The following is a 26,507-nucleotide window of genomic DNA, read 5'->3' as shown; positions in this document are numbered from 1 at the left end:
TTCCTGCACAGGGACATAGGATATGGTATTTGAAAATCAACAAGGTCCTATAAGCAATGACACCGGACTTAGTTCAACAGCATACAGTGTTACCAGAAGAGTAGGAAGCTCCCGCATACTTATTATTAATAAGTTAAATAAACCTCAATTGAGTTTGAAACTTAATACAATTAATTTTGACATTAACATACTTCAAAGGAAAAAAATTCACATTTCAATTCCAAGAATAGAGAATGGCCAGGTAGCAATGCAGAAGAGCAGTGAAAACTGCAAGAGATTTTCCTCATACACTGGATATATGACAGGAGTTACAGACCAGGTGTTCTAGTCAGAAGAGCAGGCATTTCTAGTCTGAGCACCCTTGTTTGAAATGTTTAATTTGAAATTTTATTGTGTAATCTGTTTAAAAGTTTCCTTGTTGGGACTAAAGAAAGGCTCATTCATACTTCTTCCACATGGCATACTGGAAACCCAAACACACAGATGGATGGCATAAGGTGAGGAAAGAGGAATCTGGGTTCTTAATTATAAAAGGAAGATTGGTGACCAATACACTTACACTAATGATTTTGAGACATCTGAGATTCAAAAGATAAAGTTTTAAGATGATGATGAATTTTAAATCCAACTTGGCAGGCCATAGAATTTTACCACATCTTTAAAACTGTAAATATTATTATACAGCACAACAGAAAAATTCTTTAGATACATCTAAGTATTTCCTAAATGTAAATAATATTTCTGAAAATCTGTTCATGGTGAACATACAAGTGTTATGTGCCTATACAAACAATAGTTACATTCCAACTGTGAAGAGATGAGTCTGACTGATGTGCAGAAAGCCAATACACAACAACTTAAGTACAGAAAAATGACACAGAGAAGAGAAAGACAAAAGTACTTTAGATGGTGAAACCTAAGTTAGGATGAAAATGGTTTCAAATATTCTAGTTCTTACAGTTTGGGAAACGAAAATCACACTGCTGGAATTTAAGTAGCTTCAATTCTGGATCCCAGCATCTGATGTGGCATGTAATAATACCCACCTTGCTTTAGGATGCCTGTGTCCCAGCTGGGAAGTAATAGTTAGGTATAAAACTAAAGGCGGACTACAGGCAGCCTTCAACAGTTCCATGACACCCACACCAGATGTAGCTCAGGCCTGCTCTGAACTATTTCAAAATTAGGTTGCTTTCATTTTTAACACTCAGACACAGGCTGAACTATATACTGGGCACAGATCAAGACTCTGCAATGAGACCTAACCAGATGCTTGAAAGATTTGAGGTCAGAATTTTCTTACTGGCAGACTAATTTGTGAATCAAATTCCTCAGTTCCAGATTCAGCTCTTCTTTTGGTTCAATGTGTGACACTGCTAAAGCTTAATGTTTCCACCAGCATAACCATGTTACCAAGAGTAATTTAAGAATGTTGATTGAGTACTCAGAAAAATCAATTGTACCTGTTATGATAAGGAAGACAACATAAATAAGCTAATTCTCAGATAAAGATACTCATGAGTTAAAGGAAAACCTCTAAACTGGCTCAAAAGACTAATCTCAAAGGAATAAGTACTTTCAAGAAAACACACTGGATTTGCCTTCCTCCATGGATGGATCAGCTCTCAAGACAATACAGTGGTGCAAGATGCAAGTCCTTATACAAAGTATCATTGTCACTCCTATTATAAACAATCAAAAGCTGAACTGTAAACATTAGAATTTATTTTCTGGATTTATTACCAGACTTAACCCTACCAGAAATGGTTTATAAGAAATCCATTCCTGTAATTCATTGTCTAACACTGTTTTCAAAACCGAGTGTATCTGTGTAAGATATATTTTCTGAGGATTAAATGGTACACAAGCCAGAATTCTTCCCAGAAATTAATATCAATGTTAATGTCATATTTTCTTGAATAATTATCATAACTAAATTCCATCTTCTTTTCTCCTTAGAAACTAGAAAGAAAAGTAAAAAATGGACTGGTTTCAGTTTAAAAAACCACTATCCCAGATCACATATTACACAATGCCTCTGAGGAATATTTGCTTAGCTAAAATAGTTATCACTTTTATATTCACCTTATCTATTTTTATTTATAATCTTTCTTTGCCCCAGAAGATAACCACCATTTAGAGAACCATTAGAAAGAAATGGTCTTAGTGTCTTATAGATTATTTCCAAAGTACATAAGCCTCGAACTTCAACCTAATGTCAAAATAAGTAGAATAAGTAGAACCAAAGCGTCATTATATAAAAAATTAATGTGGTTATTATTCTCTACATATTTAATTGCATTTAAGCATATATGTGCTTCAGGTCTAAGGAAGGAGACAGTTGGTGATTATTAAAATTTCCCACAGAGGAAAGAAAAGTAGAATATGTCAGTGAAACATACATAGTTTTCATTTAACATATGCTTTTTTTTTTTTTTAAAGTCTTTTGTTTGTCTTTAGTGCTGGGGATTGAACCTGGGGCCTCACACATGTTAGGCAAGCACTGAGCTACATCACCAGCTCTAACAAATGTTTAGATTTTATTATAAAGAACCTATCCCAGCCAGGCGGCTGAGGGCCTACACAACTCAGTGAGACCTTGTCTCTAAATAAAATACAGAAAGGGCTGGTGATGTGACTTAGTGGTTGAGTGCCCCTGAATTCAATTCCTGTTACAAAAAAAGAAAAAACCTATCCCAATAACAGTAATATTACTGTTTATGGAACTACTTTTTAAACACATAGTCAATATCAAGAGCTAGCACCAGTAGCTGTGCAAAACAGAAGGCATAATTTTCACAAATGTGTATTTTCTGTGGTGCCAGAAACACAATGTGTCCTAGGGAGTGAAGCAGGCTAAATGACTAAATTTGTTCTATGAAATAAAGACGTTTAGACAGTTCCTTAAGTTTTGGAGTCACAGTATGATACCAGGAAGAGAACAGCAGAGGCTGACAGTCATAATTCACACATCATTAAGGCCTTTGTAGTTCCAAAAGTTTCCTAGCATGTTTTCTTAAAATTTTTCTGATACATCTCAATCGACATGTTAAACTGTTTTCTTTAAATGAAGTAATAAAAATTTTAAAATGCTTTACAGTATCACCACAAAATACTGGAGGAATCTGCTTGATTATGTGTTTTTGTTTATTTGGCATGATGGAAAACCTCACATTAAGCAACTTTGAAGTCTGATTTAAATAACCATTTTAACTGGTTTACCTTGTAACCTGGTGCTAACAACAACTTGAAGGAAAATTTATATGGAATCTCATAAAGCAGGCTCTTCAAAAATCTGAATTAGATATTCACTTCCCTATATCCAGAACCTCTAATTCATTACAAGAAAAATATATGCCTTTTAATTAATCTTTAGACTTTAATAATTATTATCCTTATCCAAAGTATTCATAAACAGGTTCAACTTTGGGCTGCAATTAAATATTCTTTAAAAGAAGAAACGTCACCAGCACCAATATTTCTGATCAATATAAAAAAATGAATGTTAAAAGTTATAGAATTATTAAATTCATCAAATATTTCACTGTACTCTAAAAACTTCAAATGGAATAGAGCAATTCTTTTAAATAATCTTTTTCCACTCTGTCACAAGATATAACTAGTTAAACCAAAAGCTAATGAAACAGACTGGAGGATGTGAGGTGGGCCAAAAATTGTGTTTTCACCTGAAGATTTGGGAAATTTGTTCTTCTTATAGCAGAAAGCTCTATGACCATTACCATGAGGTATCACATATAAAAACAGGAAAAAGGAAATACCCACCTAGCTTTGCCTCAGAAGTGTCCATCTCCCATTTGCTTTTCGGAATGTAACCCTAAATCGTACACAGAGAGAAGCTCGAAGGGTTAGAAAGAGACACATACATGCAAAACACTTTTGTACTGGAAAAGCATTAAAACTGGGAATGGATTCAGTTTCCACTCACTAGTTGTAAATATATCCTTAGGGAAAACACAATCTCATTATCTTTGAAGAAACTAAAAGACCAAATTTGCCAAACTTCATGCATGAATTTCAGGGTAGTCACTTCAGTATAGTATTGTGAAGGCGCTTTGAGGCAGCTATGGTTCAGAGCTCATAATTGTAGTGTGAACAACAGCTGTATAGCAATTATGGTAAGAATGTACAGATAGCTACTATGCCAAAAATTAATATCATTCTGTGTCTGATATTAATCACTAGCTAGGTGATTTTCTATCACGGCTGCTATTCTCAAGTGATTGTAGCAGGAGGTCCAAAATGTGTTCTTCAAGACAGTTACGTGACAGTCCAGTGTTATTTTAAGTACTCGAAAGAAAGGAGGAGGGCTGGTATCACTGAACCCAACTACCCAATTATGAAGTTCAAACTCACTTTAAAATGACTCAATCCATGTACCAGTTAGATCTTACAAAGACTAATTTTATTGAATCAATTTCAGAGCATTTCTCTTTCATCAGTTGGAAATTAGATTATTATTTCTGATGTCTTTTTAAATTTACTTTTTCCCATTATACGAAAAAACAAAAGTCTCCACAACCAACTTACATCTTAGGTATCATGAGATAACTGAGTGGTTTATTTCAAACTCCCAAAACAGTTTCCAGTTTTCCAGTGCATCTAGTGAATTATGCATTTATTCACCTAGCAAGTACATGTGATTTATCATGACTGCCCTTTCCTTCACTTGGACTGTTTTCTATTAGACCCTAACACACAGAAACTTTAACATTAGGACCTAGAAAACAGGACAAATTCATCAAAGGTGTCAGCAATTTTTTTTTTTTTTATGAATCATTATATCTCTCTACTGTTGAGAATATTCGAGTTCATAGAACAGACTGACACAGCTAAGTTGGAAGGTGTGTTGAAAATATGACAATAGCTTCTATGGAAGAGTTTACTTGAGCAGCAGCATCATTATACCAGGGAACTTATGGGTTTTACACATTTCTAGCCAGAACTAATAGTTCAATTTCAGCTTACTAGGTATTTCAGGTTATAAATTATATCATCTTTTCCAAATACATTACTAGAACAAACCACAAGAAAGCTATGCTGAAGCGTTGATGCTAAAAGTTAAGTACTGAAGAAGCCTGTATAAGTGATACATCAAAAATCATCTGAAATCCTTAAGCATCACTGGAATAAAAACTCTGAATCAATTCTACTAGGTATACTGAAGCACTAAAGAAGGCAAACTACTACACCATTGATCTCCCAACAAGGATTTTCTTAACCAAGAAATGTTTTAATTTCATCCAGTGTATCAATCAAGCACAGAGTGAAAAATGCAAAGTTTACTGAGAATTCTGTCAAAATAGTCGGAATGAAATAAGACTTGCTCTTAACCCTTTGGTTAATATTCTCCAAGAATCTTTTACTCTTGGGATAGAGTGCAACAGTAGAAGATCCTGGATTCTGGTCTTTGAATGGGTTAAGAGAAGTTTTAGAACATAAAGTAAACAAGGATATTAATTTCTGCCTGCTGGAACCATCCTGTTCTTTAAAACTCTACCATTCTCCCACTGCTTAAACTGTTAGGCCATTTGGAAATAAAAGATAGTCCAGCAAGGTAGAACTCTAAGGCTTCCTTGCCATGACTCTGATGTAAAAATAGAGTATTATAGTGTGTTTCACTTTAAAAAATTGTACATTCAATTAAAAGCTCCAAGTTTTGACCTACACCCAAGCAACTGAGATGTTATGAACCATATCCTAAATTGAAATCTCTATAAAGGTAGAGCTTCAGAAAGCTAATGATATTGCAGATTTCTCACATGGTCATTTTCTAGCAATATATATGCTGCAAGAAGCTAAAGAGGTCATTAACCATAGTCCAGAACAGGGTGGACCTTTAAGTGAAATTTCCTGCCTACATTTTAGATTAGGTATGTCAAAATACAACTTAGGAAAAATAGACTTTGTTTAAGAAAAAACATACTGAGACTCAAATGCCATTAACTTTAAAGCTTATTTTTTAATCCACATTTAAAATCTATGAATGTAGGTTGACACCATCTCTATATAAACACAGTTTCTATCAAGAGTCCTCTATATCACACATGGGTTTGATGGGACCACTCCTCGGAGAGTCTTTATACTCTGGGAATCCCCAGGAATGAGGGTTCTCGATTTATACATTTTCAGAGGAATATGAGAAGCAACTTTAGCAAAGGTGAAATATTAAATAAACCAAATAATAGTCTGGATTTAAAAAGCAACACTATTCCAAGGCATTGCTTATCTCTGTACCTCATTAGCAAATACTGAAAATTCAACATAACTCTATAGGTCGCATTTTCTTCAATAACAGGGTAAAGCAAACATCTCTACAGAGTTGTGATCAAAAACATTTACAGTACACAGGAACTTCAAACTCACAAATGTAAGTTTCTAATCAGCCTAAGCAAAATCCATTGGCTACACAATCAAAATTTTTCCCATCACTTAACAGGATAAAATGCAGAAGAACAAATCCAGTAGCCAGTGGCAACCCTCTGCCTCCTCATTCAATTAAGTTCTGACTTAGTTGACAGAAAAACTCGATTTTGAGATCTTGTAGCAAAGAAGAGACAATTTACGCATATGTTGGGTAGGCTGTTACCACATATCTGCTGGAATGTAAGAATGCCCTTTCAAATATAATTTTCTTAAAAAGTATATTCCCCTAAAACTATCCACAAATAGATGAATAAGTACAAAGGTAAGTTTCTTAGCACTCTGTTAAAAGTTTTCTTTTAACACAGGGTTCTTTTGGTCTAGGGAAAAATAAAAAGTATCCAAAAATTTCCTTGAAGATGATTATGGAAACTTTTACCATTAAAAAGTGTATATCAACAGTAGTAATCTGACCACAGATCTGAATATAAAACCTCCATAAGAAATCTAATAAAGAGACACTTTGTTCAAAGTGGTTGGTCTGTCTCCTACCAGTTCGCTTTCCTCTTCCTCTCCATCTTTTTTTTCTTCCTTTTGTTCTTCAATATTTGCATCAAAATCTTCCATTTCTACCTAGAGATGACAGTAATCATTAAACAGCAAACAAACAAAAAACATTTAGTTAACATTTAGAAAACCACTGAATTACTAAGATCAGGAATAAGCACTTTGCACAGTGTGCAAAGCACAAACTTACTATTAATTTTGAAACATAACTAATAAAGACAGAACAATATTCTGGCCTGGATACCCATTTTTATAATTCCCTACGAGATTAAATATAATGTTTTATTCCACGTAGATGGTTACTTGTTTTAAATGCTTATGGATAACTGGGTTTCTTTTTACAACCTTTAACAAGTATTTTTTTCCAAATAAGTAAACTTATGTTTCAAATTTTAAAATATAAGAAAAAGTATAGTAAAAAGTGGGATGATAGTAACTTGGCCCAGAATGGTAGTTAATGCAAATAAGAGTACGTGGATTTGAGAAGCTATGTTACAAAGTAAAATTGACAAAACTTGTAACAGATTACAAGGTAAATAGATAAGGTCAAATGGTATAGGGGAGGGTAAAAATCAAAGATAATTTTCAGATTACTAGCTTTACCAATCAAGTGACTAGGCCAGACATGGTGGCACAGGCCTGTGATCACATTGGCTCAGGAGGCTGAGGCAGGAGGATTCCAAGTTCAAAGCCAAACTCAACAACTTAGTGAGGCCCTAAACAACTTAGTGAGACCCTGTCTCAAAAAGTAAAACATAGACCCATAGCACAAAAGTTAATAACTAGAATCAACAAATGGGACTTACTCAAACTAAAAAGTTTTTTCTCAGCAAAAGAAACAATAAGAGAGGTAAATAGAGAGCCTACATCCTGGGAACAAATCTTTACTCCTCACACTTCAGATAGAGCCCTAATATCCAGAGTATACAAAGAACTCAAAAAATTAGACAATAAGAGAACAAACAACCCAATCAACAAATGGGCCAAGGACCTGAACAGACACTTCTCAGAGGAGGACATACAGTCAATCAACAAGTACATGAAAAAATGCTCACCATCTCTAGCTGTCAGAGAAATGCAAATCAAAACCACCCTAAGATACCATCTCACTCCAGTAAGATTGGCAGCCATTATGAAGTCAAACAACAACAAGTGCTGGCGAGGATGTGGGGAAAAGGGTACACTTGTACATTGCTGGTGGGACTGCAAATTGGTGCAGCCAATTTGGAAAGCAGTATGGAGATTTCTTGGAAAGCTGGGAATGGAGCCACCATTTGACCCAGCTATTCCCCTTCTTGGTCTATTCCCTAAAGACCTAAAAAGAGCATGCTACAGGGACACTGCTACATCGATGTTCATAGCAGCACAATTCACAATAGCAAGACTGTGGAACCAACCTAGATGCCCTTCAATAGACGAATGGATAAAAAAAATGTGGCATTTATACACAATGGAGTATTACTCTGCATTAAAAAATGACAAAATCATAGAATTTACAGGGAAATGGATGGCATTAGAGCAGATTATGCTAAGTGAAGCTAGCCAATCCCTAAAAAACAAATGCCAAATGTCTTCTTTGATATAAGGAGAGTAACTAAGAACAGAGTAGGGACGAAGAGCATGAGAAGAAGATTAACATTAAACAGGGATGAGAGGTGGGAGGGAAAGGGAGAGAGAAGGGAAATTGCATGGAAATGGAAGGAGACCCTCAGGGTTATACAAAAGTACATACAAGAGGAAGTGAGGGGAAAGGGAAAAATAATACAAGGGGGACAAATGAATGACAGTAGAGGGGGCAGAGAGAGAAGAGGGGAGGGGAGGGGAGGGGAGGGGGGATAGTAGAGGATAGGAAAGGCAGCAGAACACAACAGACACTAGTATGGCAATATGTAAATCAATGGATGTGTAACTGATGTGATTCTGCAATCTGTATACGGGGTAAAAATGGGAGCTCATAACCCACTTGAATCAAAGTGTGAAATATGATATATCAAGAATTATGTAATGTTTTGAACAGCCAACAATAAAAAATTTAAAAAGAAAAAAATGTAAAACATGGGCTGGGGATGTGGTTCTCTGGTTAAGTGCCTCTGGGTTAAATCCTAGGTACCAAAAAAATAAAAAATATCTGATTGGTGATTTTAATTGAAAAAACAGAATACTAAAAGAGGAACAGGTTTGGATGTGAGTTAGTTGAGTTTAAAGTGAAGATAATTTTTTTTTGACAGAGAATTTAGAAAATAATCATAGAAGAATTATAAAAATCACCTATAATCCCCCATTAAAAAATTAAGATTGTAACATAAGGTATAAAAATGGCAATCCAAACTACCATGATGGGCACAAGAGTTGCAATATGCGGTGCCAGAAAGAGTCAGATCATTTATATAATGTGCAAAGTAAAAATAAAGCTAAGCAGAGAGTCTTAAAGTTGGGAAGCAGGAAAAGTCAATAAAAGACACTGAAAAGTGATGGCCAGAAAAGCAAAGCCAGAAGTGTGTAGACTCACAAAAGCCAAGATAAAAACATGTTTTCAGGAAGGTAGGCAAAGTAAAGTAATAGAAGAGAGAATTGTCCACTATCATGGAAATCACTGGTGAGAGAGTCACTAGGTAATAGAAAGAGCAGAAGCCAGAGGAAATGGGCTGAGGAGTGGTATGACAGTTAAAAACACAACGACAACATTGAGTACAGATAACTCCCACTCACAGGAAGAGATCAAACAGAACAGAAGCACACAGCAATTAAAATGGAAAAATCTCTCCTTTCCATGATAAAGATTTTCTTCCACCAAATTAACTCATTCAGGCAAGAATTACTAACAAGTGAAAATATGTTAGAGAACAGGATATTCACAGTTCCAAAGAATTTCCCTTATAAATTATTCTTACAAAAAGAGAAAGATAGAAACACTTGACTGATATTACCTTAATCAAGCAGTGTCTAAATCACAACAAAGAGAGAAACTAACATCATATGACTCCTAATGGGGAGCACTGAGGACACAACATCACTCATGTAGAATTCCTGCTAATGTTCAATGTCACGAGCCATCCATGGGCTGTGTGTGTGAGCTATGTGCATTTGAGCATATGAGGGGACTGCTGTGGCGTTGTGTGCTGACTGGGCTGTGCAAAGCCTTTCCTTTTGCTCTGCCTGTGATCCCACACAGCACCTGAGATGGGTGTGACCTGCCAAGATGTCAATCAATCTGCTGACCATAAGACATCACCAAGCAAGACTTCACCTTTCGAAACCCTATCCCTTGCCTTCTTTCGGTGGAATACTCTATCAAATGTCTTTTCCCAAAAAAATAGTGGGGTTCTGGGTGTACTCTTTCTCTTGCTCCTTCCAGTGCTATCCAGTGTGGAGCTGACCCTTGAGATCACAGAGCAGTCCCACATTGGAAACTCATGTTCTTGTTTTGCATGGTTTCTTCGCCGTTTTCTCAGTTTATTGCTGCAGCTAGCTCCTTTGAACCCAGCTCATCTTGCCAGTCCAGCTAGCTGGCGACAGTTCAACCTAAATCTTAGCACACAGAAACAGGCAAACCCAAACTGAGGCTCCTTCAAAAAAACAACTGGCCTACGCTCTTCAAAAATTCTGTCTTTATGGGGCTGGGGCTGGGGCTCAGTGTTAAAGTGCTTGCCCAGCATTTGTGAGGCACTGGGCTCAATTCTCAGCACTGCACATAAATAAATGAATAAAATAAACCCCAGCAATAACTAAAAATACATATTAAATTTTTTTTTAAAAGATGAATAGCCAAGTGGTCTAAATACAGCAGGTATGTGATGTGCCTTTAAAAAAAAAAAATTCTGTCTTTATCATAACAGGCGGAGAATTACTTTTACATGAAAGGATTAAATTCTGAAATTTAAAGAAATTGCTATAAAGCATGTATTAGGAACAGCTGATAAGATCTGCACAGAAACTATACATAATTCAAGAAATGTAATCAGGAAACTTGTTAAATTTCCTGAACTTGATAATTGACTGGTTTTATAAGAGAATGTTCTTGTTCTTAGGAGATGTCTACTATAGTATTTAAGTGTGACAAGCTGTGAGGTCTGCAACTTAATTCTCAAATGGTTCCACAAATAATAATGCCAACATTAATAACAATAATATTAAGCATATATCTATACAGAGAAAAAGGTGGCAAAATGTTAATAATTGGTATATCTCAATGAAAGATCTGAGGTACAGGTATTATACTATTCATGTAACTTTTCTATATGTTTTACATTTTTCAAAGTACAAAAGGTGGGAAAAAAAGTTTTTGAACAGTATTTAAGCTAAAGATACACACATACCTCTTCAATAGCAGCATCTTGCAGCAAAGAACGAATATCTAGACGCATCATGTGACGAGGTGCAGTTTCCCAGTGATCAGCCATCTATTAAGAAATTCAGGAGGTCAAGTAATTTCTAGAAACTACTCATATAAAGACTAAGTGAGTATCCAAGATAAAGTTAACTAGTACTGTTCTAGGAAGAGCCAAGCCACCCCTTTCATATATACACAGGAAAAGAAATGTTTATAAAACAGGTAGAAAAGATGTTCGAAAAGAAAACAGGATAGGGGTTAAGGTTGTGGTTCAGTGGTAGAGGGCTCACCTAGCACGCGTGAGGTGCTGGGTTCGATTCTCAGCACCACATTAAAAAAATAAAAAAATAAAGGTAATGGGGCTGGGGTTGTGGCTAAGCAGTAGAGTGCTTGCTTGGCGGGTGTGAGGCACTGGGTTCGATTCTCAGTAACACATATAAATTAACTAAATAAAGGTCATTGACAACAAAAAAAAAATTAAAAAAAAAAAAAAGGAATTGTGTCCAACTACAACTAAAAAAAATATTTAAAAGGGTGGGGGGCCTGCGGTTGTGGCTCAGCGGTAGAGTGCTCGCCTAGACCGTGCGAGGCCTTGAGTTCAATCCTCAGCAGGATAAATAAATAAAATAAAGATATTATGTCCAACTATAACTAAAAAAGAAAACAGGATAAACAAGGACTTCCAGATAACAATGCTAAGGTGGGAAAAATAAAGATTAGGGTACTCTACCACCCTGTTTCTGAAATCACCTTATTTATTTCTTTAAGCTTTCTTCCATGAATATTTCTCTTGCCACAGGTCTGGTTATCTGCACTCATTTCAGCCAAATATACCTAAGCAACAATAAATAATGATTAGGCAAAGAAATATAAAACTTACATGTAAATGAAGTGTTTTAAAGTTCTCTTAAGTCCATACCTCAAATCCCTTGGTTTTTGCTGCACTCCAAAACTGGTCAAAATGTCTAACTTTGTCATTGATAGCATCCAGAATGATAAAGGGGAAAAAGCCATCATCTAGAGTCTTTTTGAAGGTTTTGAACATACTGGTACGGTAAGTCTCCTCCATTTCAGCTTCATATTCATATTCCATTACCTAAAATCCCCCCAAGAAGGTCTGAAGTTAGCACAAGCAAAGACTCATCCTAGATTTTTTTTTACTGGTTAGCATTTAGATAGAGACGCTTTTGTACTCTTTCTTTCACACCTGAGTTCCAAACTTTGAGAAGTTTTAGTCTTCAAAAAAGCACATCTCTCTCTCCTCTTTAAATACTATTAATGAATTAAATTAAGAATGTAATCTAAAAGAATATATCACACCTTCTTTTTAACTTTCTTTCCAGAATCTGGATCTTTTTCTTCTTTTTCTACTTCGGTGATGAAGTAATCATCCAGGCTTAAAACTCTGGGTGCAGGTCCTCCAAACTCTACCTCCTTATCCTAAGAATCAAATAGTCAAGAAGGTTAAAAAAAAAAAAAGAAATCTATGAACACTATTAAAGAATGTTAATTCACTGAGAACACCAACATTTTTTTCTTATGGTTAAATAATATATAATTTTCTGATGGTTGCAAATCAAGCAGAGGCAAAAACACTTGTTTCAATAGCTAAAAAAAAAATTATATGGGACGACATGTACCATGGATCCACTAACACATTGCTCACTAACATAAACAACTGATTTTTTAACTATCCCATACTCACTCGAATAAGTTTTGCAACATGTGTCTTTCCACTGCCAGGCAATCCTCTCATTATAACAACAATCTGAAACACAATGAGAGAAAAATCACTCAGGAGATTTTTTTTTTTTGCAATGAGATCTTAGTTAACAATGACCTAAGATAAAATGAATAATGTTAGAAATGAATAATGTTAGAAATGAACAGTAGGAAAACTGGGCAAACTTATAAATATGTAGAAATTAAATGACATATTCCCAAATAATCTGAGTCAAAGAAAAAATCAAAACAGAAGTCAAAAAAGAGTCTGACATAAATGAAATTAAAAACAACATATCAAAGTTCAATGGATAAAGCTAAAAAAGTGCTAAAGAGCCCACATTAAGAAAGAAGATGTACAATCAATAACCTAAATTTCTATCTTAAGAAACTGAAAAAAGAAGAGCAAACTAAACCTAAAAAAACAGGAAGAAGGGGGCTGGGGTTGTGCCTCAGCGGCAGAGCGCTCACCTAGCACGTGCAAGGCCCTGGGTTCAATCCTCAGCACCACATCAAAATAAAATAAAGATGTTGTGTCCACCGAAAACTAAAAAATAAATATTAAAAAATTCTCTCTCTCTAAAAAACAAATAAACAAATAAATAAAGATGATATTGTGTCCAACTTAAAAAAATATTTAAAAAGAAAACAGAAAGCAACAATAAAGATTAGAGCAGAATGTAATAAAATAGAAAAAAAAAACAACTTGTATGGTTTAGAATGGTTTGAGTGTGTTCTTCAATGGTTCATATGCTGGAAGGTTGGTCCCCACTCAGTTTGCAGTGCTGAGAGGGTAAAACCTTTAAAAGGGTATGGCTTAGGGGCTGGAGGTATATGTAACTCAGTGGTAGAGCGTTTGTCTAGCACATGTGAGGCACTAGGTTCAATCCTTAGCACTGCACATGAATGAATAAATAAAATAGAAGTATTAAAAAAGAGATGGCTTAGTGGGAAGTAATTACATCACTAGGGATGTGTAATGTAGTTCTTGAGGGAACCTGGATCTTTCCCTCAAGAGTGGGTTATTGGGGCTGGGGTTGTAGCTCAGTGGTAGAGATCTTGCCTTGAACGCGTGAGGCCCTGGGTTCAATCCTCAGCACCACATAAAAATAAAGTTATTTAAAAAAAAAAAAAAAAAAGAGCAGGTTGTTACAAAAAGAGTGAGCCTAGGTTGCTGCATGGTTTAGTGGGAAAGGAGCTGAACCCAGTCACCTTTAAGAGGCCTTAGGAGTAAGGTTTTGATTTAGATTAGCGTGCCAAAATGTGGTTCAAGATTCTTCAGGACTCAGCATAATGGGTATGTGTTTGGTTATCCGCAGAGTGGCCAAACCCTAAGTTCACTAATGGAGGCAAGGAAAAAAGGGTTGCCCATTTTCCCTATCAGTAGAATTTGATGGAAAGAGGTGCATACCTGGAGTTAATTGTTATATATCAAAGGGTTTGGAGAGCATTGATTAAGAAAGTTTTTTCTTGAAAAAACTCAGTATGGTCATCTACTGCTGCTAGAAGGTTATGTGATATAGTATGTAGCATGCAGTGTGTTATATACTATATAATCAAATACAATGGAAATCCAAGTAAAATGAAAAAAAAAAGAAAAGAAAAGAAAAAGAGTGAGCCTAGCCTCTGTGTCTCTCTGGCTTTTTGTAATGCCATGTCATCTCTCCTCTCGCATAATTTTCCGTGTGGCCAGAAAGTCCTACTACAGCCAAGCAGATGCTGGCACCATGTTCTTCAATCTCCAGAATTATAAACTGAATAATGTCTCTTTTCCTTACATAGTACCTAGTCTTGGGTATTTTGCTATAGGAACAGAAAACAAGACTATAAAATCAAAAGCTGGTTCTGAAAAGATCAACAAAATTGATAAACTTTTACTGAGACTAAGAAAAAAAAGGGAAGACTCAAATTACTATAATCATAAATGAAAGAGAGGACATGACTACCAACTTTACAGAAATAAAAAAAGATTATAAAGGAACACTATGAACAAAGGTATACCAACAAATGAGATAATTTAGATGAAATAGACAAATTTCTAGAAAGGCACAGACTACTAAAACTGACTCAAAAAGAAATAGCCCACCTGAATAGATTTATGACAAGTGAAGAGACTTGTAATTAAAACAACAACAAAAAAAACTAGACCCAGATGGCTTTATCACTGAATTCTACCAATTCTTCACAAATTCTTCCAGAAACAGAAAGAATAATCCTAAATTATTTTTGCCAGAATTACTCAGCTACTAAAACCAGACAAAGATATCATGCAAGAATTACAATATTTATTATGAATATGGGTGTAATAGTCCTCAAGAATACTAGCGAACTGAATCCAGTAATATATGAAAAGAACTCTACACCTTTACCAAGTGTTATTCATTTCAGGGATAAACATAAAAATCAAATAATGAAACGCATCATATCAATATATTTGGAATATTATATTTAGTGTATCTTATCAATATACTAAATACCAAAAATCTCGTCAGTTGGTAGAGCACTTGCTACACCCAAGGCCCGCAAAAACCAAACACCAAAAATCACACTATCATCTTTATTTGTGTGTGTATGTGTGTGTGTGTGTGTGTTTTAGCTATCAATGCTTATCTATCAATCTATCTATCTATTCGTGTTGCTGAGAATTGAACCCGGTGCTTCATATGCCAGGCACATGCTATACCGCTAAGTCACAACCCCAGCCCCACTAATCATCTTAATTGACATTTAAAAAGCATTCAATAGAACCTAGGAAACTTCCTTAACCTGAAAAAAGTACATCCATGAAAAATCCACACATAACATCATACTTAATGATAAAATACTATGTATCCTAAGATCAAGAATAAGGATGTCCACTCTTGCCATGTGTATTTAACACTGAAATGGAAGTTTCAGCAAGGGTAATTAGCCTAGAAAGAGAAATAATAACATCCAGCTTAGAAAGGCAAAAATAAAGCTGTATTTCCAGATGACATGATCTTATATACAGGAAATCCTAAGAATTCACTAAAAACAGCTGAAACTGATAAGTGAGGTCAGTGATACTGCAGAATCCAAGATGAATACACAAAAAAAAATCAACTGTATTTCTATACATTTGTGATGAGTAACCCCAAAATGAAATTAAGCCAATTACATAAAAAATAACCTTGAATGTAAATGGATTAAACAATCTAATCAAAAGTCTGTACTCCCAGACTGTGCTGGGAGTATAGCTCAGTAGTAGAGAGCTTCCCTAACATGTGTGAGACCTTAGGTTTAATTATAGCACATAAAAAGGGAGGGGTGGGAAACCAATAGAAAAAAGATTACATTAAAAAACAAAAACAAAAACAAAACATGATTCAGCTTTATGTGTCCATAAGAGAGACAATTTATATTCAAAACAAAATAAATTAAAAGTAAAGGGATGGTAAAAGACAATAGTAGTACCACCTTACCCTCAGCAGTTTCATCTCTGAAAACAAAAATAGTACAAAACTCTACATATAAGCACTGCAATACTGTGACAGTCACTGTATTATAACTGAGACAGCTATTAAATGACCAAGAGGTGGGGAGCATATACAGCATGAATATGCCAGATAAAGGAATGATTCATTTCCTGGACAAGACAGTGCAGGATGGCACAAGATTTTGTCACGCTACTCAGAACAGCATGTAATTTTAAAATTATGAATTGTTCTGAGATTTTCTATTTAATATTTTGGGGGCATTGATGACCTCAGGTAACAAACTGTACAAAATGAAACCACAGATAAGGGGAGGCTACTGTATCATGCAAACAGCAACAATAGAAAAGCTGTGCTTTCCAATAATAGTTAAAAAAAAAAAAAAAAAAGACTGTAAAACAATGACCTACTAATTCCCTACATATGGGATCAAAATATTTGATAAAATCTCTAATATCAGTTTATTCAAATAGAATAATTATTCTGCAATAGAAGATAAATTTTAAAGAATGCATATATTTGGGGGGCTGGGATTATGGCTTAACGGTAGAGCGCTCGCCTTTCACATACAAGGCCCTAGGTTCGATCCTCAGCACCACATATAAATAAATAAATAAATAAAATAAGGTTATTGCATGCAGCTACAAAAAAATAATTAAAAAAAAAAGAATGTGTATATTTGGAAGTCACTAGGAAATTAAGCCTAAGCAAAAATCAACTTTCCTAATTCTCCCTCTTTTTGTCCTATAAAATCAAAACTACTTTTACCTGTTTCAAAATGGTTGACTGAGCTTTCATGAATTTTAAAAGTTTTCCACTATCTTTTTTTTGTCATGAAATTTAGGACTAACTAAGGGGTTCCATAATATGTTTGTGAGTTTATATGGTGATTTAGAGAGGGTAAGGTAGCTTGAATCTGATATTATTTCTATGTTGCAGAAAAGAAAGAAAATTCAGGTCTGGGGCTGTAGCTCAGTGGCAGAGCGCTTGCTGAGCGTGTGAGGAACTGGGTTCGATCCTCAGCATCAAGTAAAAATAAACAAATAAAATAAAGGCATGCTGTCCATCTACAACTACAAATTTTTTTTTTAATGAAAAAAGAAAAGAAAGAAAATTCTATTCAGGATATTACAATGAATCTCTTATCATCTGCAGAATTACAAAAATCTAGTCAACTCCATGACTCACTCTTTCAGGTCTGCTCTCCCGGCCTGGTGGTTTCAAAATGTCATCCACATTCTTTGATTCGGGCTTCTTCTCAACCCGTGGAGCTGGAGGTGGCTGGTGACTTAACGAAGGAGCTGGCAGGGTCATTCGCTCCTCTGGGTAAGTTCTTCGTTCTCCTAGAATTCCAGCAGTTGAACAGTTATTATTTATATAGAAATTATTTTGAAAGTTAACCGTCTACCCACATCTTAATCATAATTTCCAAAAAGTCTAATGATTTGAAGGCTTTTACTTTAATTAGAGGAGATTTAAAGTAATATAAGTCTACTGAAATCAAGAAAACAAAAAGATTTATATATATTTCAAGAAACAGTGTTCTACAAAATATTGAGTTCATCCTTCTTTATATTAAATGTATGAAAAAGACAAACAGCAGGACACAGTAAAATAATAAATATTGTGCTGGACAATCCCAAGCATGACCAATAGTTCAATAAATTCTGCTTTCCAATTTTAAGAACAAGAGTCATCAGCTTACAAATAAATAAATGTAAGTAAGTTACATAGCAATGAAAAACTAAAAGCAACTTAAATGTCCAACAGTAAAGGTCTTTCTTATATTTTGTCTACACAATGGAATGTCACAGAGCCACTAACATGCTCAAAGTCTGGGTTCAATCCCAGCATCACAAAACAAAACAAACAAAAAAACGCATTTATACTTTGATCCCAATTTCACAAATATGTATATGAGGAGAGAATGAGAAGAAAAATATAAAAATTATAATATTTGTAGTATGATGGGTGATGGAATTACAAGTGACTTTGTTTCTATTTTCCAAAATTTCTTTAAATCAATTTACATCTTATTTAATGAGTTTGCTATTTTTGATGATAATACTGCCATCTGAGAAATCTTCAAGTACATTTTACTCCAAAGATTAAATCCTTAGCTGAAATGAAAAGCATCTCCCCTTTTGTCACATTCTCAATATCCTTATTATTAACAAGGCATCGCTCTACCTCCAAACATGGATGGGCCTTCATAGGCTGGTCGGTCAGACTTCCGATCATAGGATGGTCTATCAAATCCCCCTCTTCTGGATGAGGAGTGGTCTTTTTTGTCTCGATATGACTGAGTTCTAGAAGGCATAACAGGAAGTATTTTGGTAAATTAAAATTATTTAGAATCTCTGCTTTATAATGCAACATCATTATCAGCCCAATCCTCTACAGTTATTCCACATAGCCAATATTATATGTTGACTTTACTTTTTCACTTAGATCTACCTTATATAAACAAACCTAAGAAGCTCATAAACTGAAAAAATAAAATTATATGCCTATAATTAATGATTGTACCTTTATTCAAAATACTATTTCCTTTCCTTTCTGCATTATCTCCATTTCCCATTTAATTATCTGGAATTCAAGCTAGCAAAACTCAAGAACCAGTGTTCCTAAAAACTGGCCCAGAATTCCTCTTTCTTCTCCAAATTATACACATACACACACAGAAGATTATGACATTTACTAAATTTCCTTAGGTACACTGACTTTTGCTGAACTTAAAAATAATAATTGGCACACCAAGCAAAGAAATCTTTCAGAGTATACCTATCATCTCGGGGTCGGCGCTCTCTGTCAAATCGATCGCGGTCATAGTCAATAACACGATCCCGGTCTCTATCTCTATGTGTCTCCCGATCCCTTTTAAAATCTCGATGATCTGTTATGACATTACTTTGACGATCAAAATAAGGCTCACGGTCTCTATCTCTATCATAGCGATCTCGCTGGCCTGTATGGTCTACAAAACACAACAGAAAATAAGAAATATATTCCTTTTTTGAGAAATAAAAGCAGAAAAGTATAAATCTAACTTTAGAATTAGCATAAATTTCTGCCCTAAATTCAACTTAATGAAACATTTAGTGGAGAGGGGGCAACAGAGTTGGAAGGATGGTGGAATGAGACGGACATCATTACCCTAGGTACATGTATAACTGCATATATGACGCGATGCTACATCATGTACAACTGGAGAAATGAAAAGTCGTGCTGCAATTGTGTACAATGAATCAAAATGCATTCTGCTGTCATATATACCTAATTAGAATAAATAAATAATTTTTTAAAAAGAAACATTTAGCTATGTTAGAGGACTGCCCAGAAATCTTACTAAAAACAAAATTATATAATAATAAGGCCTTAAAATTAGATTTGAAAATACTGAACTCTCTGGGAATCCTACCTGTCTCAAAACTTGACCTTTCAGGTAGCGGATCTGGGCGTAGGGTTATTCTTTCTCCGTAGGGTATCTGTTCAACTTTATTAGTGGATATATCTGGTAAACAAAACCAGGGATAAAATGTTATAACAGTAAAACTGAAGAAAATCAACTTAAGGTCAACAATACCTGTAGAATCCCAGCTACAAGTTCACTACCATTACTCACCCCGGCCATGGCCATAGTCAACAGTCTGCTGCACTGGCGGTGGTTTGGACATTGGTGGCATACCCATAGGCATTGGGCCAGGAGGTGGAATGGTAGAGTGAACAGGTGGGGGTGGTAATACTGGAACAGGTGGAATCGTTGCAGTTTCTGACTTAAATTCTGAATTCAGTCCTTGTTCATCATTTGTATCCCAGAGCCCATAGAAAGAATCTTCATCCCAGCGTTCCTGTTCCATAGCTGAAGACTGTGGCTTTATCACTGGAGGAGGAGGAGGTGGTGGTGGAGGTGGAGGTGGAGGTGGTGGTATTGGCACAGGAGGCCTGGTCATAGGAACAGATGATCTTGCTGGTGGAGCAGAGGGTCTTACAATTGAACCTGGCGGTTTACCCATAGGAGGGGGTGGTCGATAGGACCCTGGAGGCTAGAGGACAGAGTAAATGTCTTAGTAGATGAGCACATCATCATGCTGCCACAGATCAATGTAAATTAAAGTCTGGTTCATGATCCAGATAAACTGGACTTATTCAAACCTTAGAACTTAGTTCTTTAGGGGATATCAGCAGAAAAATTAAAAGACAAGTCACAGATCAAAATATACGCAACTCTCAAATATAATAAAGGATTTGAATTCCAAATACACAAAGCTCTTATAACTTAGTAATAAGACATATAATAAAAAATTCATAAGGACAAAACTGATGTTTCTCCAAGGAAGATATACAAATGGCTAATGACACATGAAAAATGCTCAATATCATTAGTCATTATTTCATACTCACTAGAATAGCTATAGTTAATAAAACAGACAAAAATAAATGACAGTGAGAATGGAGAAAGAAGATACCCCTTAAATTGTTGGTGGGACTATAACGGTGCTACTACTTTGGAAAATGGTTTGCAAGTTCTCAAAAAGTTAAACATAAATTTATCATATTACTCAGAAATGCTATTTCTACATATCTATCCAAGAAAAAGAAAAATGTAACTCTACTCAAAGACATATACACAAATACTCAGCAACATTATACAACAGTCTAAATGGTCATCAATTAGTGAATGGATAAAAATGTGGAATATTCATAAAATGGACATTGCTCATCAACAAAAAGAAATACTGATTCATACTGTGACATGGATAAATCTTGAATACAAACATAAATAAAAGAAGCTGACATAAAAGACCACATAGTATATGATCTATATCATTGATATTTCCCAGAAAAGAAAAAATTAGAGATGAAAGTGAACTAGTAAGGGCTGATGTTGTGGCTCAGCAGTAGAGCACTTGCCAGGCATGTGCAAGGCCTTGGGTTTGATCCTCAGCACTACATATAAATAAATAAAATAAAAGTATTGTGTCTAACTACAACTAAAAATTAAATATTTAGTGCTGGGGTTGTGGCTCAGTGGCAGAATGCTTGTCTAGCATGCGTAAGGCACTGGGTTCGATTCTTAACATCACATATAAATAAATGAATAAAATAAAGGTTCATCAACATCTAAAACAAAAATTAAAAAAAAAAAAAAAAGGAAAGTGAACTAGTAGTTCCCTAGGAGTGGGAGTGGGGGTGGTGGTGGTGATGGGGGTGATGGGGGTGGTGGTGAAGAATAAATGGCATTAGTGTTATGCATCTGCCTTCAACATGAACTTACGGGGACATATGTACAATGTTTAAAATAGGAAATAGATCTGAAACTCTAGTTTTCTCTAGGATTAAACAAGGAAGGGGTGGAGTCAATAGTAAAAGTATTTCCTCAGTTCCTATTTAGAGCAGTATGGCCCTTAGCTAGTATTTCTAGCTGAGAAACAGATATTATCAAAAGCATGCTGCTTTATTACAGGTAAAGGTACACTTAGTACTTACACAACAAGTACAAAAACCTGGGCCATTTCACAATGTCATATGTGCTGGGATGATATAAGTGATAGGCAAAAGTGGCATTTGGTACTCACTGAAAATTCAAATGCAGCTTCCAAAGCAGATTAAACTGACTGCTGGTAGAAAATTTCAGAGAGAGGGATAAATGGTTCAAATATAAAAACAGTCTGAAATTACCCCAAATAATTAATATTTAACAACATAATATAAACTATGGAGGGGAAATATGATGGGTGACATAGCTTTGTGTTTTGAGTAGAAGATTACAAGTTTGAGAATAATTTTTTAAAAACTCATTTTCTTTGTGAATGTTTATCCTGAGTGTGTTATAATTTAAATGAAAATTAATTTAAAAATTGTTTTATGAAGAATAAATGTCATAGGGATCTTATTGGAGTGATAAAATGTTCTAAAAATGGATTATGGTGACAGTTGCTTGGTGAGTTTAGTTAAAATATCATTGAATTGTTCATTTGAATGGGTGAATTAAATGGTATGTAAATTATACCTCAACAAATTTGTTTTTAAAAAGGAAAAAAAAATTATCTTCAACACTACTGCCCCTTCTTTTTTTTTTTTAATATAGTTTTAGTTGTAGATGGACATGATGCATATATTTATTTATTTTTAAGTTGTGGTTGGACACAATACCTTTATTTTATTTTTTTTGTGGTGCTGAGGATCGAACCCAGTTTACTACAGGTAAAGGTACATTTAGTACTTACACAACAGGTACAAAAACCTGGGCCATTTCACAATGTCATATGTGCTGGGATGATATAAGTGACAGGCAAAAGTGGCATTTGGAAAATGGTTTGCAAGTGCCTCACATGTGCGAGGCAGGCGCTCTACCACTGAGCAACAACCCCAGCCCATTTACCACTTCTTAAAATGAACCACACCCTCTCTCTCTCTTCTCCTTACCCTACTTACTTTCAAATGTCCCAGGTCCACCTGCACATACTAAAATTCCATGGGAAGGCCCTGTCATTAGCTTAAAACAAAAACAATCAGAGCCTGGGAAGACAATGCACACAATTACCACGTGTCAATTAAAAATATAAATATATTAAAAATGAAAATTCTCCATGGGCAATTCTCATGTTTACCCCTTGACTAAGAACTTCAGCTATGAACCATCTTACCAAATTAGAGATCTACCTCCTCCAAAAAAACAGTGAATTTCCAGTGAGAGAAACAAACACTAGGAGACACCTTCCTTCTATTCCATTCAATTGTCTGGCTGACAACAGCAGTGTGTAGCAAGGCTACAGAACATGAGTTTCAGGAGACAAAAAGAATTCAGAAATCATATGGGACATTTAGTAATCCCTCCAAGGAGTGCCACAGTTGTGTGCCATGTTTACTTCTGTTTTCAAAAAGTCATTTCACCAAAAGCCAAAAGAAATGCATATTAAGGAGAAGGCAGGGGGGCTGGGGATGTGGCTCAAGCGGTAGCCGCTTGCCTGGCATGGGTGCCGCCCAGGTTCGATCCTCAGCACCACATACAAACAAAGATGTTGTGGCCGCCGAAAACTAAAAAATAAATATTAAAAAAAGAAAAAAAAAAAGGAGAAGGCATCACCTCTTGGTAGACAGATCCTTTCTACTCATCACTGAAACCCAACTGTCAAATACATTTTATTTTAATCTTTGCAAGCCCAATTTGAACACTTCTTTCTCTCATTTATCTTAGTTCACTGTTTCTGGTTTGTTTGTTCTTTGTTCATAGCTATTTTAGACCTCAAAGGGCCAACAAAATGTATCACTTACATATTTATTCATGAGTAGGCTGTGCTTGAAAACTAAACTTTTTGAATAAAAAACAAAATTCACATATATGTAAGGAACATTAACTGAAGGCCATTACAAGCTGGAGTTAAAGACAAATGGCTATTACCTAAAGGTAAACTTTTTACTGGGATATGGCATTTTAAATTTTGTTATGAAAATGTATTTACTAATTCTACAAAAAATTCATATTAAAACATTGTATTAAACTATTAAATCTACCAAAAATATTAAATAGCAGATTACAGGGCTACAAAAGCTATAGTATAGATGTTATAAAATTATTGAAGAGAGCTGTTCAGATATATTATAGGAATAATTTTTGAAATGTCCTTCTATTGATTATTATTTTTGGCCACGTCAATATTTAATTTTAATCAATATGTATGAGACCATGTGTACCTGAATGCAACCAGAGCATAGCAGACAGGCATGGTTAAGAAACAAACTGATTTTGGGCAGGGAGATGACAATGTCTTTATTCTTTGACTGAAGTATCCTATCTGACTTTAAGTATTTAAATTATTCTTAAGTTACCCAATATAGCAACTGGATACAAAGAAATTCATTTAAGTTGTATTAATGACAGCGGAAGATTAGGAAAAAAGGTCCAACATATATGGAATAGTTCAGCAAGTTACTGTGCCCCCAAAATAACACAGCACATAGAAATATGAAAAAATGTTTGATATGTTAAAAGAACAAAGCAGAAACGCAGATTTTTTTTTAACCTAGAGCTTCTACTATTTGCCAAGACATGCAAAGATAAAAGATAACAGTTCTTGCTAGGCATGGTACCCCAAGTCTGTAATTCTGGCTACTGGGAAGGCTGAGGCAGGAGGATACCAAGTTTGAGGCTAGCTATAGCAATTCAACTCTTTTTGTCTCAAAATAAAAAGAAAAGGGGACATAGCCCAGTGGTAGAGCACTTGCCTAGCATGCATGAGGCCCAGGGTTCAGTACCTCAGTTCTTATCTTGTGAGCTCAGTTTAGAAGGAAAGAGAAAAAAAACAGAAAATCAAAATATAATAATAGCCTGGCACAGTGGCTAATGTCAGTAATCCCAACAACTTGGGTGGCTGACACAGGAAGACCGCAAGTTCAAGGCCATCCTCCATAACTTAGTGAGATTCTTTCTCAAAATAAAGTAACGAAGGGCTGGGGATATATCTCAGTGGTACAGCACTCCTGGGTTCAATCCCCAGTACAAAAAAAAAAAACAAACAAAAAAACTAAACAAAATGATAAGGGTTATGACAGAGACTAGTACAAGATGTTATAAGGATAGAGGATATGAGGGTAGTCACTTTATAAAAAGGGGAAGAAAAGACAGTATTATTGATTTCTAAAAGAAACAAGAATTAGCTACTTGGGGGAAAGGAAAGAAAAGAAACTCTAGGCTTAGAGAACAACATGCACATGCAAAGGCATGGAGAAGTACAAGAGTCTGGCACATTTACAAAATTAAGTAGCTCCAAGTGGAAGGAAACTCAAGCCTAAGTGGGTGGAGTAGCAAGCAATGGTCAGCAGAGGTCAGGCCAGCACAGGAAGAACATAAAAGGCCATGAGAAAGACTAGATTTTATCCCCAAAGCAAATATGAAGAGTTTTAAAGCCAGGGTACAACATACTGAGATTTATGTTTTAAAATGTCTATTCTGGCCAGAAGTCATATTAGTGCTGCTTGAAGTGGAGTGTAAGCATATTCCCAAACAAAGGGCATGAGAACTTTCTGGGGTGATGGAAATTTTTTTCTCTTTTGTATAAATCTATCAAAACTCAAACAATAGACTTAAAATGGGTATTTTGTACAAATTATTATGTACAAATTATAACTCAAAATTGGCTTTAAAAAATAATCACTCTTGATAGCACACTGGAGGATGAGATGGAGAGAGATGAATCAGAATGTTTCTGAAATATTCTAGGGAAGACAGATTAAGGCTAAAACTGAGGTTGTAGGGAAGTGGAAAATGGAATATTAGATCCATATGACTGGACATGGACAAGTAGGACAAAGCAAAGACATAAGGCTGACTTTCAGATTTATTTTCAAACCCAGGGCTCTGTACATGCTAGGCAAGTGCTCTACCACTGAACTCTAACTGGTCCCCATATTTTGATTTAAGGTGACTAAAGATGGGAGAAGGAACATCTTAATGGGGAATGATCATGAGCTTCCTTTTGAACATACTGAGTTTGACAGGAGACACATCCGCAGACAGAAACTGCAGGCACATGGACGCATACCAAAGTCAAGAAATATGAAATGGGAAGTCAACATCATGGGAGTCACAGATGTCAACAACTGTATATGAGTGTTATACGTTAGACCAGGATGGAAGAGAACACTTAGAAACAAAAAGCAAATTTGATAAAATGGTTCAAAGTAGATTTTTCTCCCTCATTATGTTGTTACAAAATTATCTGCATAACAACATTTTTAAAGTCAATCACTGGCTTAAAGAAAATAATAAAAACCAAAATTCCAAAACAAAACAAAGGCAGAACTTAATCACTTAACTCTTCATTATAAACCCCTTTTCTCTACTGCCTGAATGTACTAGGGTATGATGCTTGATCCCTTCTAATAGTTTAAAGGCAGAGGGAGCACCAAAAGGTTCACATTCAGACCTGCCAGATGGAAAACAGGACTATTTGAATAACAACAACAAAATTATTAGAAAGATTCTATAATTCTGTGAACATGAAGCCATGCAGTTTAGGTACATTTATTCTACTTATCAGAATCTGGGG

General features: G+C 35.3%; 1 protein-coding gene across 1 annotated transcript in view; it reads right to left on the bottom strand.

Moving 5' to 3' along the window:
• The window catches only part of Ylpm1 (YLP motif containing 1), a 73,770-nt gene that overhangs the window by 9,206 nt on the left and 38,057 nt on the right, over positions 1-26,507 (bottom strand). Inside the window, 12 exon segments of the mRNA XM_015494002.2 lie at positions 3,784-3,835; positions 6,934-7,014; positions 11,265-11,348; positions 12,029-12,112; positions 12,198-12,374; positions 12,599-12,718; positions 12,984-13,046; positions 17,644-17,798; positions 18,646-18,764; positions 19,240-19,432; positions 19,877-19,969; positions 20,081-20,501. Of these exon segments, the coding sequence (XP_015349488.1) occupies positions 3,784-3,835; positions 6,934-7,014; positions 11,265-11,348; positions 12,029-12,112; positions 12,198-12,374; positions 12,599-12,718; positions 12,984-13,046; positions 17,644-17,798; positions 18,646-18,764; positions 19,240-19,432; positions 19,877-19,969; positions 20,081-20,501 (1,642 nt within the window).

The sequence above is a fragment of the Marmota marmota genome, unplaced genomic scaffold (assembly GCF_001458135.2).
Source record: "Marmota marmota marmota unplaced genomic scaffold, marMar, whole genome shotgun sequence".
Taxonomy (NCBI): Eukaryota; Metazoa; Chordata; class Mammalia; order Rodentia; family Sciuridae; genus Marmota; species Marmota marmota.
This window is presented reverse-complemented; position numbering and strand designations above follow the sequence as displayed.